The 18,056-nt window shown below is 35.8% G+C and overlaps 1 protein-coding gene across 1 annotated transcript; it reads right to left on the bottom strand.

The window, feature by feature from the left end:
- Positions 1-14,130: 14,130 nt before the first annotated feature.
- On the bottom strand, positions 14,131-17,048 carry LOC109020744 (probable receptor-like protein kinase At5g24010). Its single transcript, XM_019003271.2, has one exon. It carries the CDS (start codon positions 16,907-16,909, stop codon positions 14,417-14,419), a length of 2,493 nt encoding a protein of 830 aa, XP_018858816.2. The 5' UTR covers positions 16,910-17,048; the 3' UTR covers positions 14,131-14,416.
- Between the last annotated feature and the right edge of the window lie 1,008 nt (positions 17,049-18,056).

The raw sequence follows: 18,056 nt of genomic DNA, 5'->3' as shown, positions 1-18,056 counted from the left end.
AGAAGTCTTCAAACAGAACGTCTATATACAACCCATTTCAGTCAACATAGGATCTAATTTTCCCTTGTACATACCTCACCCCAATGGTCAATACAGCTTGTATTCTTCATGACAGAGTCTTGTATCCTTATATATAAATCAACACGATGACTCTCGGCACTCTTATGGTGACTGAGTAGCTTTCTCAAACACCTTGCATACACTATCTTTGTGGTACTAGAGCCCGTGTGAGAGTAAGAGAGTCTTCTCCCATGGCTTATATCCCTTAATGTTGGTAACTTTGTTACCCTCAGCCTCAAGAAAAATTATCCACCGTGGCATGAGCAAATTTTAGCCTTGGCTAAGAGCCAAGATCTAGTTGATCACCTTCTCGATTAGAAGTTGGCACCCCCTCAATTTGACAACTTTGTATGTGCCTCTGCTCTTGACAAACAAGCTTTGAATCCGTAGTTCCTTCAATGGCAGAAATCCGACCGATTGCTCCGTAGTTGGATCATCGTTATTGTAACGACCCAGCTCAATATTTTTAAGGTTGTAATATAGATAATCTTATTGGGCCTAATTAGGTTTAATGGGCCAATTTTATCTAAGTTGATAAGCTATTATTTATTTAGGTTTGTCTCATGTTGAGCCTAAACTAGACCATATATTAGATTTTCAAATATTATCAAAAATTTATTTTAACATATATTACTATTGTGATTTTTTTAAAATTTTATAAATAACATGGGTAATTTTAATTCAAGTTATCATTACTGGTATTATTATTAATTTTAATTATTAATAGGATAAATGTATTTTAAGCTCCTCTGTATCTCCCTCGCTCTCTCTCCTCAAATAAATCACGTGTAATCGATTCACTTTAAGTCTACTGTATGAAATGAATCTTTGATGTTTATTGTAATAGATCTTGTTAAAATTGTGTTATTAAACTTGTAAATTGAAAGTAAAGAAATATTTTAAGAATACTTAAATGATAGTAGTAGTATTTATTAGATTTCTTGTAAAAACAAAATTTAATAATTACGTTAATTATAATAAAGTAAACCAATTTTAAGAATCGAGATGTTCACGACTTATTTTAACACAATTGAATATAGCCTAAGTATTTTACTAAGTTATAATTTGAAAAAGAAAGTATGTTATTAGTATTTAAATAATTTATGATATTATCATTCATTGATTTTCGTAGAAAACAGAATATTTATTTAATTATTTCCTACCATACGAATTTAATTAAGTGGGATCTTCGGACACATTCTCCTAGACAGATTTAGTGATATTTAATACTTCGTGCAGGTGATGAGCTACGGAGTGAGATTCAGGAAGCAGCGCAGTAAGGTAAGTAATTTGACCACAGACTAGGATCATCACATGTCAGCTTAGATAAATTATTATTAAAGCCAATTCTTGAAAACTAGTGTCTATGTACCATGCATATCATGATATATGCAAACATGTCATCCAATATAGCACACAATCATGTCATTTCGCATCATGTTTAGATTCAGAAATTATAATTATGTAGTATGTATGTCATGCATTTCATGTCACATAAGACATATAAGCTATCTTAAGTTCAACTGCAAGATAAAATAAGACTAGTTTAATCAGATGACCATTCAGATCCATAGTATCAATAGAGTTTCAGGGTGGATGTGCAAACCACATACTCAAGCGTGGTCCACCATATTATGCCAGAATACTACTCAGCGGCTCCCCTTGCGGCCGCGAGATACAGAGTTAAGTTTGTTGGCCAGTCAGCTTAATCAGTTAAATCAGATCGGTCAGTTAATTCAGATAAATCAAGACATGTCATGCATAACATAAATATCAATATGATCAGTCATGATTTTAAACTCTCAACATGAAGAATTTTATGAAAATTTTACGTTTATTATGTTTATGTTGTGATGAGTTTCTTACTTAGTCATTGACTTATTTTAATTTTATTTTATATTTTTAACCATCCAAGTGAGGATGATGATCACGAGCAGGCATGACAGGCTTAGATTGAGCAGTTGGATTTAGTTCTAGGCTTTAATTATTTATTTAGTTTGATTTATAAAATTATGAAATCTCTTGCTGGACTATATTTTATGAAAATCATGAAACACTCCTAGACTTAGGAAGTGGGTGTTATAGGTACCTTGTCTGAAGAGCCACTTAGCCTAGTAGTTGGCCTTGACTCTGCTGCTCAAGTTTGGACTTCCCTCAAGGAAGCCTATGCCCAAGACTCACAAGAACATGATTTTTACCTCGTCCAATAGCTCATCTATCTTTGGAAGGATCCCAATACTCCACTTACAGATCACATAAGCACCTTCAAGAGTATTTGTGATAGTTTGGCTGCCCTATGTAGACCGGTGAAAGACAAATTGAAAGTATTCTCCTTGCTGAATAGCCTTGGAGCTAAGTATGAGCCATTTACCACGATGATGTTGAAACCTCCCATGCCCACTTACATCGAGCTAATTCCTTTGCTATAGGGCTTCAAAATCAAATCTTGTCTACATGAATCTACTGCGAGCTCTCCTTTTGCGTTCTATGGCCAGAAAATGAGCTCCACTGGTAATAAGGACCACCGCAACTCCGGTCGAGCTCCTCCCCACTTGTTCTCTTCCAAAGGTCATGGCTTTACACTTGCCAGCAACTTAGCTTGTGGCAACCCATCGTCGATGCAAACTAGGGAGCCCACGCCTACTCAGCCTCTTAATCCCAACACGAGGCCATGTGAGTCCACTCGTGAGGATACATGTCAAATCTATGGCAAGAAAGACCACATGGAACTTAAGTGTTGGAATTGATTTAATCATGCTTATAAGCCAGATGACGTTCCACAAGCTCTCGCTGCTCTCACCCTGGATAATTCTACTTATGATACGGAATGGATGGCTGACACTGGTGCCTTGACCCACATGACAGGAAACATAGGTATACGTGAAAACCTTTGTAGATATCTTGGTAACGATGCTATACTTGTAGGTGATGCTAGTATGCATGCTATCACACACATTAGTGATACTTATGTTCATTCAGGCACTTGTAAAATCAAATTAATCGATTTTCTTCTAGTTCCTGACTTGGCAAAAAAACTTTTATCTATTGGACAACTCACAACTAACTATCCTTATAATTGTAAATTTTACGGTATCGGCTTTGTTGTTAAGCAACGAGAGACCAATAGTGTCTGATTGACCAGACGACGGAAGGGTAATCTCTACGTCGTTTACCTCCATTGTGAAGCGCACTTCTCCACTCTATTTTGGTCAGTTCCAGTAGAAGTGTGGCACCAGAGTTTGGGACATCCTCAGCCTTTTGTTGTCCATGTTTTAAAATCGAAAGGTATTATCAACATTATTGGTTCTAATAAGGGTTCTCCCATTTGTGAAAGTTGTTAATTAGGCAAACTCAGTAAAATTCATTTTTTACCCTCGTCTAGTGTTACTCATGCAATTTTTTGATAAAATCTACTGTGATTTGTGGGGGCTCGCCCTTGTTATTTCTGCTGGAAAATTTCACTATTTTGCTTGTATTGTTGATCCTTTTTCTAAATGTATGTGGCTTCTATTGAATGCCAATTTAATAAAAAAATTAATATTTTCTAATCCAATGGGGTGGTAAATTTTCTAGTCACCAACTCACTTCTCATTTGCAACAGCGAGGCATTCTTCACCACTTTTCGTGTCCACACACACTTGGAAAAAATGGTGCGGTAGAGCGACGTCATCGTACTATACGCGAATTAGGTATGACCATACTCTTCCACAACGGTGTTTCAAAGTGCTTTTGGGTGGAAGCCTTTGCCATTGATGTATTCTTAATTAATTGCCTTCCCTCTACCTTTCTTGATTTAGAGTCCATTTTTTCTATTCTATATGGTACATATCGTGACTATAGCTCTCTCTATATTTTTAGGTCAATATGCTATCCCTATACTTGGGATACCAAACAAAAATAAGTTTGACCATAAAACCCTAGCTTGTGTCTTTATGGGATATAGTGACCAACATCGAGGGTATAAGTGCTATCACCCTCCATCTCGATGAGCCTTTATTTCCCATCATGTAGTTTTTGATGATCGCACTTCTCCATTTAAACAACTTGGTAATCTACATCTATCTCCTTCCATTTAGGTGATTCTCTATATCTTTGATATGTGCAATTCTCCTCCCTCTTCCACGCCTACCACTTCTGATATGCCTGTTGACTCCACCCCAAAGACTCATCTATCCATTGACATTGACACCGTCTCTATTCCTAGGCCCGCACCCACCCCTAGTTCTCCTCCTGGTCAGTCGACTCTCAATCCACCAACTACGCCTTGTGATTTTTCCTCGACTATGCCCACCCATGACTCACCTCCTCAATTCACTATACACACTAATTCTTCACGTCCTCTAGTATCCTCTGAATACCCAATGGTTACTCGCTCAAAGGTCAGTATTCGCAAACCTAACCCTAAGTATGCTCACATCCATGACATTGCTCCCTTACCAAAAGAACCTAAAACCATTCAATCTACTCTCTCCCATTCCGGTTGGACCCAAGCTATATATGATGAGTTACAAGCTTTGCATGACAATAAAACTTAGACGCTTGTTCCCTGTGAGCCTAACATGTTTGTCATTGGATGTAAATGAGCTTTTAAAACTAAACTCAACGCCGATGGCACCCTTGATTGTCTTAAAGCTCGTATTGTTGCTAAAGGCTTTCATCAGGTAGACGTTATTGATTATAATGATACATTCTTGGCCCAATCTTGGCTTAGGCCCATAGAGAAGCCTAGTAGTTGAGGAAATTAGTGCCATTTCTAATAAGTGGGTTTATTCTTAATTTTATTTTTATTTTTCTCCCTTTCTTCTCTCCCTCACCCCTGATGGTTTCCTCTTCCTCTTCTTTTTTCTCAACAAATTTTCCTTTCCATTACCCACGTCCTTATTTCTCTCAACAACTACTTTCCCTCATCCTTTTATCTCTCTATTGTGCGCTGAAGCCAAGCATAGTTTTCACATAGTGACCTCCACCACTAAGCCTTCCACGTTCAAGAAAACTACTGTAAAAACACTGCCCAAGCCACCATAGCGACTAGCACCCTCACGGCGTTCCTCACCCCACCACATCATGCTAAGCATGCTGCTAGCCACTGAATGCATCAAGATGATCCACTGTGATACAACCCTACGTTGCTGCCATCCCCACCAAAGCCCACTCCTAGCTATCGTACTCCTCACATAAACAACCCATAGTCTCCGTTGTACCAAGCAGCGTGACGTCTTCCCCGTCCCACGTGAAGCCCATAGCGTTGCATCTTGCATGCTTCTCCAAGTCTAGCAACCAAGCGGAGGACCACCACTGGAGCCCTGATCTTTCCCTTCTGCAAACAGAAAAAAAATCACCACAGGAAGCCCACGCTGGGACAAGGTGAACCACTAAAAATAGCCCTTGCCCAACCTCTATTTTTGCACCTCAAAACAAAGCAAGCAAGCAGGCTTTCCATGCCCTTGGTTTTAGTCACCAACGGCTGTTCAGCCACACCTAGCCGTGAATCACCCTCCACCACTATACCAGACAACATGAATCCCTCCAAGCACAGTAACGCCACCCCAGACTGCATTGTGAAATTTCCACTCTCTCTACGTAAGTGATCTCTCTCTCTCTCTCTCTCTCTCTCTCTCTCTCTCTCTCTCTCTCTCTCTCCCCGCTATAACTAATTTCTCTTTGAGGGTGTTGCTCAGCCCACCGTTAACCACCACAATGCGTTGGAGTCCTTGGGCAACCATAGAAACCGCTGACCAGCCACCATCCGTCACCTCGCACCGCTTCGGTAAGCCATGATATCGTCTCTGCTCCTCTCCTTTGGCTTTGTTGCAGCAGGGTTTGACACCAGCTAACAAAATTTTCCTCTCTTCAAAAGTTTTTCCACCACGCACGTGGAAAGCTGAGTGCGCCACCGTAATTTTTGGCCCAGGCCACGAGCCTTGCACATGGAAAGCCTCGTTGTCGCACGATTTTGGTCTGGAGTTTTTTGTTTGTTTTTTTTTAAATTCAGATTTTCTTTTGTTCCCAGACTTCCCAAAGAGGCCATGCATGTTTATGGTTAATTTCCAAAATGCCCTTTTCATTAGAATGGTTCCATGTTGGGCCTAATTTTTATATTAAAATTGCTTTGGGTGGGCTTCGTTTGAATTATAAGAATTTATATAAAAAATATGTATGGATTTAAATTAGATTACTAAGTATTTTGCAACTAAGTTTAGTAGTAAATAATTAGATTTTAATTTTATTTTAAATCTAATTTAAATCTATCTTACTAAATGAGTTTCCACTGTTTATGTTAAATTGAAATTGATACAAGTATTTTATTAAGTTGTAAATTGAAAGTGTAGATAGGCTATTATAAAAATTAAATAATATTAGTATCTATTAATTTATGTATATAGCAAAATAATTATTAAAGCTATTTTCGTAGTATTTAACTAAGTATATGGAGAATTTTAGCAAGTCTTTAAAATTGATATTCGTTCAGCACGGTTGTGGAAAAAGTTTATAAATTTAAAAAATCTGGCTAAGCGAGGTTCTTATACTAGATTTTGTATAAAAAGAGATGGACTAGGGTTGATTTATGAAAAATATACATGTTTTTTTATGAAAAGAAAATTTGAAAACAACCTTGGTCATTTTGTTCTGCATCACTAATTGTATCTGAATAAGAAAAGAGAAATATATTTTTGTCATGATTGGTATAGACAAGAGCAAAGTTTTGGCATTTAGTTTCTACACTACGCAAAAAGAGCGAATATAAAATTTGAAATCTTTTTGGCATGATTATGAAAAAATGCTCTGAATCTGTTTTGATTATGGAAAAATAGTTTGAATCTATTTTGATTATGTGAAAATGATATGATTCTTTTCAGTACTTGTTTGATATGATGTGACATCTGAAAACCTTTGGTATGACATCCTGATTCTATATCTGGCTCTATTTTTGCTCTGCTCTGACCTTACCACGAGTGTAAAACTGTGGCCCCTGTTTTAGTTGGTACCAACTTCTCTGTCTTTGACTTTGAGTGCACCCATTTTGGAAACAAAGTGATTTTCTGTGTGATCTTTTTCCTGTGCACACTCGGGGCTTCGAGAATAATAAGGGAAATATTCACTCCTATCTTTACCCGGTTTGGCCACCGATGATAGCACAACCCTACCACGGGGGTTAAACATGTCTTCTGTTTCGATATGATGTTCTGATACGATATGATATGAGATGATTTGATGATGATGATGTTCATTTATACTATGCCAAATGATATTTTTGAATATGAATATTTCTAAACTGTCGCTCTGATATTTTGGGAACATGTTTTGGTTTCGCACTCTGAAATTAAAAATGTTTTGCTCTCCATTCTGAACTTTGAGTAGGGCTGAGCAAAAATCCGACAATCCGACTCCGAATCCGACTCCGCTCCGACTCCGCTCCGGCTCCGACTTGTCGGAGTCGGAGTCGGAGGTTTTTTCTTCATGACAGTCGGAGTCGGAGTCGGAGTCGGAGTCGGATCCATTGATGATCCGACTCCGACTCCGCTCCGATCCGACTCCGATCCTCCGCCTCCGCCTCCGCCTCCGCCTCCGCCTCCGACGTCTCCCTCCGACTCCGCCTCCGCCTCCGCCTCCGATTTTATACATATTTTATAAAATATGTGTTTTTCTATATATTAATTATTTAAATTTTATACAACTATATCTTATATAGTTAGTTAAACTCAATAATATACTAGTTAAATAATATATTTATACTATAATATATAGACTAAATTGACTAATAATAGTTTAGTATATGACTATATGTAAATATCATACTATTACAAATTTACAATATTACTACCATGTAACACTAAATTACTAATGTATAAATATAATAGCATATAATACTAATAACTAATGTATATATAATATACTATAAACACTAAGATGAATAATAACATCGACATGTAATATTGTAATACTAATGTATAAACACTAATCTATAAATTTATAATAACATATAATACTAATGTATAATAACTAAAGTATTATTCATATAAATTACTAATAGTCTAATAGTATTAATTACTATATATAAATTAGTAAACCACTTTAAGCCTATATATAAATGACTATATAAATTACTGTAGTAATAGTATCAATTACTAATACTATATTACTATATGATACTATTAAGTTATTAACTATAGTGATATACTAGTATTAGAAATTAAGTATACTAATACAATCAGTAATATAGTCAGTATAATACTAATATACTAATACTATTATATAGTTATACTAAATTAAAATCATTATAGCAAATACTAATATATAGTTATTCTAATCATTACAACTAATTCTAATACTAATATAGACTATAGTTATAACTTGTAGTATCATAACTATACTAAATCACTATAACTTATACTAATATAGTTATACTAAATGACTATATCTATAACTATATATATTATATAGTATTAATATCACTATTAGTATAATATATAGTATTAATAATAACTAATAGTCTAATACTAATATAACTATTAATATAACTAATATCACTACTAGTATAACTAATATTAATACTAATACTAATATACTAATAATATTATATAGTTATACTAAATTAAAATCATTATAGCAAATACTAATATATAGTTATTCTAATCACTACAACTAATTCTAATACTAATATAGACTATAGTTATAACTTGTAGTATCATAATTATACTAAATCACTATAACTTATACTAATATAGTTATACTAAATGACTTTAACTATAACTATATATATTATATAGTATTAATATCACTATTAGTATAATATATAGTATTAATAATAACTAATAGTCTAATACTAATATAACTATTAGAATAACTAATATCACTACTAGTATAACTAATATTAATACTAATACTAATATACTAATACTATTAGTGTATTACATATATTTATATATATTAATATATATATATAAAGTATATTAGTGTATTAATAATATTTCGTATACAATGTCGGTGTCTTTTTTTTAATATTCATATATAATAATATATATCATATATTTTTTTATGAATCTTCATATATATATATATATATATAATATAAATTATAATGATAACATTAGATTGATATTGCATGGTCTTCTATTTAGTTTAGATTGTAATATTGATAAAGTTGAAATTTGAAAGCTCACAATTTTTTTTTTTTTTTAAAAAATGGGTCAAATATGAAATTAAAAAAGACAAAAAAATAAAATAAAAAAATCCGACTCCGCTCCGACTCCGCTCCGACAAGTCGGAGTCGGAGTCGGATCGGATAATATACATCGCGGAGTCGGAGTCGGAGGTCGGATTCGACCTCCGACAAAGTCGGAGTCGGAGTCGGAGTCTGGGCCCTCCGACTCCGAATAGGTCGGTGCTCAGCCCTAACTTTGAGAAAAAGCTTATATTTACATACTAGTATATGTTCTCTGTTTACGGAGTTGTTGATAACTCACCCCTTATTTCTACAATATTTTTAGATGTTTTGGGTATTTCAACTGAGGATTCAGAATAGCAAACATGGGCAAGACTATGTGATCATAGTGGATTTAAGTACAAGGAGAGTACTTTGATTATTTGAGAATTTTATTCAGTATTTTTTGCTTTGCTTTGTTGATTTGGTATTTTGGAAGATTGATGTTTATTTTAAGATTTTGTGGTGTTTTAGATTAATTATATTAGAGTAGTTGATTTGAAACAATGACTTATATGTGTCATTGAAACCTTGCAGTTTATGACTATATGGTTGAGAGATGATTTTAGGTAATATGAGCTAACTCCTTGGATCTTTGGGACCGGAGGGTTACAGTCTTAAAGCTCGCATTGTTGCTAAAGGCTTTTATCAAGTAGACATTATCGATTATAATGAGACATTCTCTCCAGTTATCAAACCAAGTACGATTTGGATTGTCCTTAGCCTTGCTTTGCTTAATTGGTGGTCTATTAGCCAACTTGATGTCAAGAATGCATTTATGCATGGTGACCTTCACGAGGTAGTCTACATGGAAAAATCCCCAGGTTTTGTCCATTGTACTCTCTCATCTCTTGTATGTAAATTGAATAAAACTCTTTATTGTTTAAAATAAACAACCAGTGTTTGGTTTGACAAACTTTGTAGCTTTTTACTTAGATTTGGATTTATTTGTAATAGTGCTGATTCTTCACTTTTTACTTGTCAGTTCGCTCATGGCACACTTATTTTACTTTTATATGTCGACGACATTCTTCTATCCGGGTCTAATCTCTCATATCTCAATGATTTTCTTTATATCCTCAACACACAGTTTTCCATGAAAGATCTTGGGCTTCTGCACTATTTTCTTGGTATTCAAGTCACCCTCACCACTGATGGCCTTGCTTTATCTCAAACCAAATATGCCGTAGATATTTTTGAACGTGCCCACATGCAAGATAGTAAACCAATGGGAACCCCAATGATGCCTAAGACCAAAGGTCTCACTTCTGATACTCATTTCCTTGATCCCTCCTACTATCGGAGCATAGTTGGTGCTCTTCAATACTTACTTTTACATGGCCTGATTTATCTTATAGTGTCAATTTTCTATCTCAATTCATGCATTCCCCAATTGAGGCTAATTATAAAATGGTTAAATGTATCCTTAGATATGCTTATGGCACTGTCGACCTTGGCATTCATTTTAGTTCCAATACTACACTTGATTTTTATACCTTTTCTAATGTAGATTGGGCAGGTTGTCCCCTCACCCGACGTTCCATCACAGGTTACTGTGTATTTCTTGGAAGTAATTGCATATTCTAGTTTGCCAAAAAGCAAGCTACTGTTTCAAGATCATGTCCCGAAGTTGAATATCGAGCCATGGCCCAGGCTACTGTCGAACTCACTTGAATTTCTTTTTTACTTCGTGATCTCGAAGTTCAACTCTCAATTGTGCCAATTCTTTTATGTGACAACCTGAGTGCTCTCTACATGAAAATCAATCCGATTTTTCACGCTCGTAGTAAACACATCGAGATTGACAACCACTACGTATAAGAATAGGTAGCACTTGGATTTCTTCAGACTCGACATGTTCTAGCATCGCTTCAACTTGCTAATCTCCTCACCAAACCCCTCGGCCGCCCGCAACTCTATTCACTCCAGTCCAAACTGCCTTGTTCCTCGACACAGTTTGCGGAGGAGAATTAACACACAATAATGTCCGAGATCACGCTCAACGGCTATGCTCCAATCATGGTCACAAAATCACTGAAGATTCACGTCAAGAATGATATATATGGGAACTCACCAGCAGCTGTTTTATATATAGGAAGTCTTCAAACATATTACAGATCCCATGATTCTCGCCAATTCCCATCTGTTTTGATATTAGAAAGATTACCACATATTTGTTTTTAATTGTATAGCCGTTTATGATATTGTTTCCATGTATATCATTCTGTTTCCATGTATATCATTCCTTTGTACAACTATATATTTTACACAATACATCAATGAAATCAAGCAAGTTTATTCAGTAAAATCTTTTCTTAACAAAACACGTCGTCTATATACAATCCATTTTAGTCAACTTAGGATCTAATTTTTCCTTGTACATACATCACCCGAATGGTCAATACAACTTGTATCCTTGTATATAAATCAACACGATGACTCTCGATGGTGAATGAGTAATTTTTGAAACACCTTGCATACACTGTCTTTAAGATCAACATGTGATCGGTAGAGAAACTCTCATGACTTGAGTCACGGTCCTTCCTCACGGCACTGTTGAATCACTAAGGCCAACTTTCATCTCTTCTCGACAGGTGGATCTTATAATGAAACCCTTTCAGCTCATTCTTTCGAAAAAGAAAATAAAAAAAATATCAGGAATTTAATTGGTTTCTGTGCAGACATGAGTAACATGAACACAGGACAATCTGCTTAATTTTCACCTCCAGAACATTATTCCAAACATGTACTTGCCAAAGAGAATATGAGGGCTTACCTGGAACCGTGGAAGTTGGAACCCCCCCATTACTTCACTGATTCTAATATCAGGAATATTCGTCCAAACTACATATTATACAACAATTCTTTTGTTGAAATCTTGGACTGCTTGTATTATTAATTTTATCACTATTCGCTGTCGACTCCGATCCCTTTCATTAAAGAGGCTGAGAATCCTACACTCATTCGCTCTTTTACTCATATCCATCAAAATTTTTGGTGGCACCTTTGATTCAGTGGTTGGTTTGGGAAGGAGAAAGGAACAAGGAAAAGCTAAGACACAGGAAATTTTTCTAATAGGAGATTATAGTATTGGTTTTCTTGAGGATGGAAAATTCGTCGGTCGGGTATTTTAGTTTTATTTTCTCAATTTACAAATTCTTTCTCATAACATTAACATCTCTGTATTTTTCTCAAATATACTAAAATTTGAAGTGATCGAGATTTTATATTTATCTTAACAGTCATTCATCTCATCTGCATGTGCGGACTAGACTCTCTTTTAATAAGTGAGTCCAATATATGATATATTTAATTAATTGGGTGAAGTGTAAAGTTAGGGTTCAAATCTAGAACTTACACTAATATTACGTGAAATTATCACTTATCCGAAAAACTTAAATTGATAGAAAAAACATATTTAATAATTTTGTTGGTGGATTCTATATGTTATCTTGCTTCTCTTTCAAATCAAGTTCTATTATGTTAGGAGTGTGGAAGGTAGATGTGCTCTCAATTTACCAATTCGGTCACACATGCCTGTTGTAAAGTGGAAATTTGGACCAAAGCAAACTCGAGAAGTGGAATTCCTCTGCAATCTCAGCTCCTCATTACTAATGGGAAAAGTGAAGTCAAATACCCACTTAAAAAGGGTCCCATTACCAAAAAGTCGCACCGTCCTCAGTCCTCACACCTTGGCCACCCAAACCTTCCATTCCCCCTTGTATGATGGCCGCTAGCTTATGCAACTGGAGATTCCCAAAAAATCTCTTCTCTTCTCCATCCTTTGGTTGAGAGAATATAAATGAAACTGAAAGAGACATCAAACATGGACTTCCTAGAAAACAGCCCCAGACCATCACCAATGAGACAGTGTTTGATGCTGGTTCTGCTGGTCTTGATGTTCGTGGTGCTCACACAGCCGAGTCTGGTTCATGGTCGAGCCCTTGGAGCAGAGATGAAGAGGGGCAAGGATGATCATCCTGAGGCTGTTGATGGTGGTGTAATCATTGGAGATGCTTCGTTTTCTAGCGCTGCCAACAGGATCGGTGGTCGGGTTTTTGTGAGGGACGGAGGCATTCCGTTGGCCTCTGGACCTAGCAGGAAAGGCTCTGGTCACTAACCATCTCGCTTACAATTTTCCTCTGTTTGTCTTCCTGTGTCATATTGTAAGTCATAAATAATGCATTTTCGAACTTCACACGAGGCATTTATCTTTCTTTCTTCTTCTTCTTCTTCTTTTTTTTTTTTTTTTTGCATTGATTCTATCAGACATTAGTGAGCTGATTATTTTTTATGAAACAGAAACGTAACTGCAACTTGTCCAAAAAAATTCATGGAAGCTAATCCCTAACATATCGCTTTGAAACTTGCCAAGTTGTGTTGTTATGACTGTATAAGTTGGCACCATGTTGAAAATTTACCCAAATCATAGGAAACTTTCAGACTTTTTGGTGCAGTCTACATACTTGAAAACCAAAGTTAACTGCTCCAAAATAGAAGTGCTAACTTCCATGCATTCATGGAGAGCGGCACCTTCTGAGGCTGGGTGGGATAGTTCATAGGTAGAAGCCAGTACATAGTAGGTCAGTATACAGATTCTTTCTACTCTTAACATAGATAACTAATAATAAGAAAGATAACAGAGATGATGAAAATACATATTCTTTCCTTTACCTATGAACATATAACTGAGTGTGATGCATGTACCAACGTATCTAAATGATTGTATCTCAAAGCAATCATATCAGGTGAGAACAAGCAAATCCCACCCATACAACAAGCCCGATGATACTTCAGTTGAAAGTGCACGATGTAACAGATCCACAAGATTCGTAGCAGTTATAATATAATAGGTTTTGGCTTTGGTCCAATTCTAACTAAACCGGTTGAATAGGATACATATCCCATACAAGTAAATAATTATGTCAGCATTTTGTAAATATTTATGCAGCAAGGATTGATACCTAACTTTGGAAGCCAATGAATTGAGTCTGTTAACCTTATTAGCATAACACTTCAAAATAGCTATAACAACACGCCACTCCACACTAACGGTAAACAAGGCAACACTTCAAAATACACTTGAAGCTTCGTAGATATAAGGAAGAATGGAAATCAAAATGACAGGAAAACATTCCAAAGCAGTTGATGAGGTTATCTGGCACCATCAATCCTAAGCTGAGAGAACACTCCACCATCTGTTGTATCCAAACCCTTGACCCCTTTGCTTCCCATGGACACATTATCATCTCCCCAATCTGGGATGCTTTTAGAAGGCAAATGCTGAATAGTAGGCAAAGGTAACTCCAAAAGAACATTTGTTCCAGTGTCCTCATGCGGCTCTCTATGCACCGCAGTTTGATGAAGCTGCAGTGCATATTCCAAGTCCCACAGCACATCAAGCATAGTAGGCCTGCTAGCTCCATCACCCTTCAAACACTTCTCAGCTGTTTCGCCAAACTTTCTCAATGAATTAGGGTTAATTTCTCCGACTAAAGAGGGATCAATAATCTTTTCAAGTTGTCCTTTGTTTTGCCAAAACACCCCCCATTCAGCTAGGTTCACCTCCTCCCTGTTGGGTGAGTTAATGATAGCTGGTCTAGCACAAAGAACTTCAAGAAGTACCACACCAAAGGAGTAGACATCAGATTTGTCTGTGAATTGAAGAGATCTAAAATATTCGGGATCCATATAGCCAAAGCTACCTTTTATGCCAACACTGACATGGTCTGGATTGAGAAGACCTGATCTTGAAAGACCAAAATCAGCAACTTTAGCCACGTAATGTTTATTCAGCAAGATGTTTGCTGACTTAACATCACGGTGAATGATTCCCCCATTTGAAAATGAGTGAAGGTAATGAAGGCCCTTAGCTGAGCCAATACAAATTTCAAGCCGTTGCTTCCAAGACAACTTAGATCTCTTAGATGGTCCCTCTGAGTCAGAGTTGTCATTTGAATGATAGATATGATCTCTCAGACTCCCATTTTCCATGAATTCATACACCAATATCATCTCTGACTTTTCTTCGCAATATCCGTACAAAGAAACAAGATGACGATGACGAATTTTTGACAAGACCAATACTTCTGTTTCGAATTCTGGAAGTCCCTGGCCATGTTTTGGATCACTTCGTTTGACTGCCACAGTCATGCCACTCCGAAGATACCCTCTATAAACTTTCCCAAACCCACCCTCACCTATCAATAATTTGGTGTCAAAGTTATGAGTGGCATCTAGTATCTCAAGAAGAGGCATCTTCAACTTTAAGTTCAAATTACGAACAGGGGAGGCACTTGATGTTCCCTTACCAGAACTTCCTTTTCCACGAAAAAATGGCAATAAGCCCACTTCATCACCATGATTTGCTTTATTGCATTTTAAACACATCAAGAATAGCAGTACTACCAAAACGAAGACAAACGCCAGACCACAAACGGTACCAACTATAACATGAAGGGTTTTCTTTTCCTTACTGCCAGAAGGTACCAAACTTGCTTCCTTCATAAACTCCATTATCTCCACCCCATTCAGGTAGGCTGTTCTATATATTGAATCCTGATTAGGCCCTACACTTATATTCATAGATCCCGAATCATCTGAATTAACCACCAAATCGTAATACAATGGAGCTGCCCTCATGTCACTTATGTTAAGCGTATCTATCATTTCGCTGATCTTTCCGTCAAAGTAGAGATTGAAGTAGATTTCATCAGAATTATTGCTGACAATATCGCAAAAGTGCAGCCTAACCAGATGTGTGGCACTCCTACTCACTTCAAAACGCCAAGTTATGTTAGGAGAATTTGATAATCCCCCGTTGTAATCCAAATTCAATTCTCTGCAGGTCTTGTAGACGAGATCTGGGGCACTATAATTATTTGCTCCATTAATATTATATAAAAGCGTATCTTCATAAGGAACACAGGTTTTTGCAAACCCTGTAGAGAGTAAATAAGCTTCATCTGTTATCCAATTCCTCCACAGTGTGTCATTAGTCTCTTGACCTCCAACATTGACCCTGTGAATCGTATGTAGAACCTGAGAACGGACACCATGGTACATATCATTTTTCTCGGGATTACCTCGATGAAGATCATCCCCGACGAATTCCTGATCTGGAAGAAGAAAGACTTCAATGGCACTTACGAAAGCAAAAGATTTTCTCCGAGGATTAAAGTGGATGTTGAACTTGCTTCCATTGATGGTGAGCAAGTATTCCTTAATCACAGGCGCTTTACTAATGCTTTTAACACCAAAATTTGACAACAGTGAAAAATTAGAAGCTGAAACATCGAATCGGGCACCAGCCAGATTAACCCTCCCGGACACAAACGGAAAGAAATGGATGCGTACATAATGAATGCCAATATCGATGATATCAAACTCAAATGAAGATCGGTTTGTGAATATTCTTGCAGTTTGATAAAGAGACGTATCTAGTGATGATTCAGTGGCAACGATAATAGAGCTTGGTCCAACTGAGAAAGACCCAGAATTCAGGTCACCGAGGAAGCTCCGATCGCCGACAGTTATGTTGGACTTTGACCCACAATTGATGAAGTAGTAATTTGGAAGAGTATAAGCTGGTGAGAGAAGCAGACAAAAGAGAGGGAAAAGAACCTTAAAGAAATGAAGCTTTTCCATTAAAATCGTTAGGAATAGCCTCTCTCTCTCTCTCTCTCTCAGTAGGAAACTGGAAGTGAACCTGATCAAAGTGTACAAGCGTCGGACCCGGACCCGGACTTACTCTAGCTGAAATTTAGACAGACGTCTTCAATGGGCAGAGAAGAGACCATTGGCCTACTGCGTGGAAAAGGTGAAGGGTATTTTTGTTTTGTTTATGTTAGTCAATGTAGGAAACTTTAAAATCAATGATATGCTTAGAATATTAATAGAAAAATTATATACATAAGCCTCACACTCCTGCACACCACTTAAAAAGTATGTGAATTTATTATTTTACCCTCATGTTTCATGAAATATGAAATATGAAATATGAAGATAAAAGAGTAAAATCACATATTTTTTAAATGATGTGCAGAGTGTGAGGCTTACATGTAGCATAACTCTTTTTTTTTTCAAGTGATCTCATTTCATTTCATTTCAATATTCAAACATCACAAATACAAATATTTTTTTAATTTTCAATTTTTAATTTTTTATTTAATAATTACTTAATCTTTACAATTTTTCTAAACTTCTAAAGAAAATATAAAAAATAATTTAACATTTTCAAATTATAAAATAAAAAATATATTAAAAAATTATATTCTAATAATATTTTAATTTCATAATATTTTTATTCAATTTTTTTCATTTTTCAAAACCTATAAAACATATATATTAACTCAAATATTTCACTACTATTTAATATTTTCAAACTATTTCAATATTACTATTTACAAATTATGTTATCTCATCTCACTATCAAACAAAGAAAACATTTTTGTTTTGTTTATGTTAGCCAATGTAGGAGACTTAAAATCAATGATATACTTGGCAGATTAATAAATAGATTTTCTATCTTATATTTATATTTGTGGCATGCTCTTTGACATGCACCTTGTAGCTCTAAATTTTTATCTCGATAATCTCAATATTTGTTACACAATCATTCTCAATAACTAGTTGCGCACTCGTGCGATGTGCAGTTGATTAGAGAACTATCTAAACATAACATTATTATTTTTTTTTTATCACAAATATATAGTAACATATTAAATATAGATAAAAGATGAAAAAGAAAATTATATTGCAAAAGAAATGAAAGTGTCTCGTGTTATTCTAAGGG

The sequence above is a fragment of the Juglans regia genome, chromosome 12, assembly GCF_001411555.2.
Source record: "Juglans regia cultivar Chandler chromosome 12, Walnut 2.0, whole genome shotgun sequence".
NCBI lineage: Eukaryota > Viridiplantae > Streptophyta > Magnoliopsida > Fagales > Juglandaceae > Juglans > Juglans regia.
Note: the sequence above shows the minus strand (reverse complement) of the source record. Positions and strands in the feature narration are given on the sequence as shown.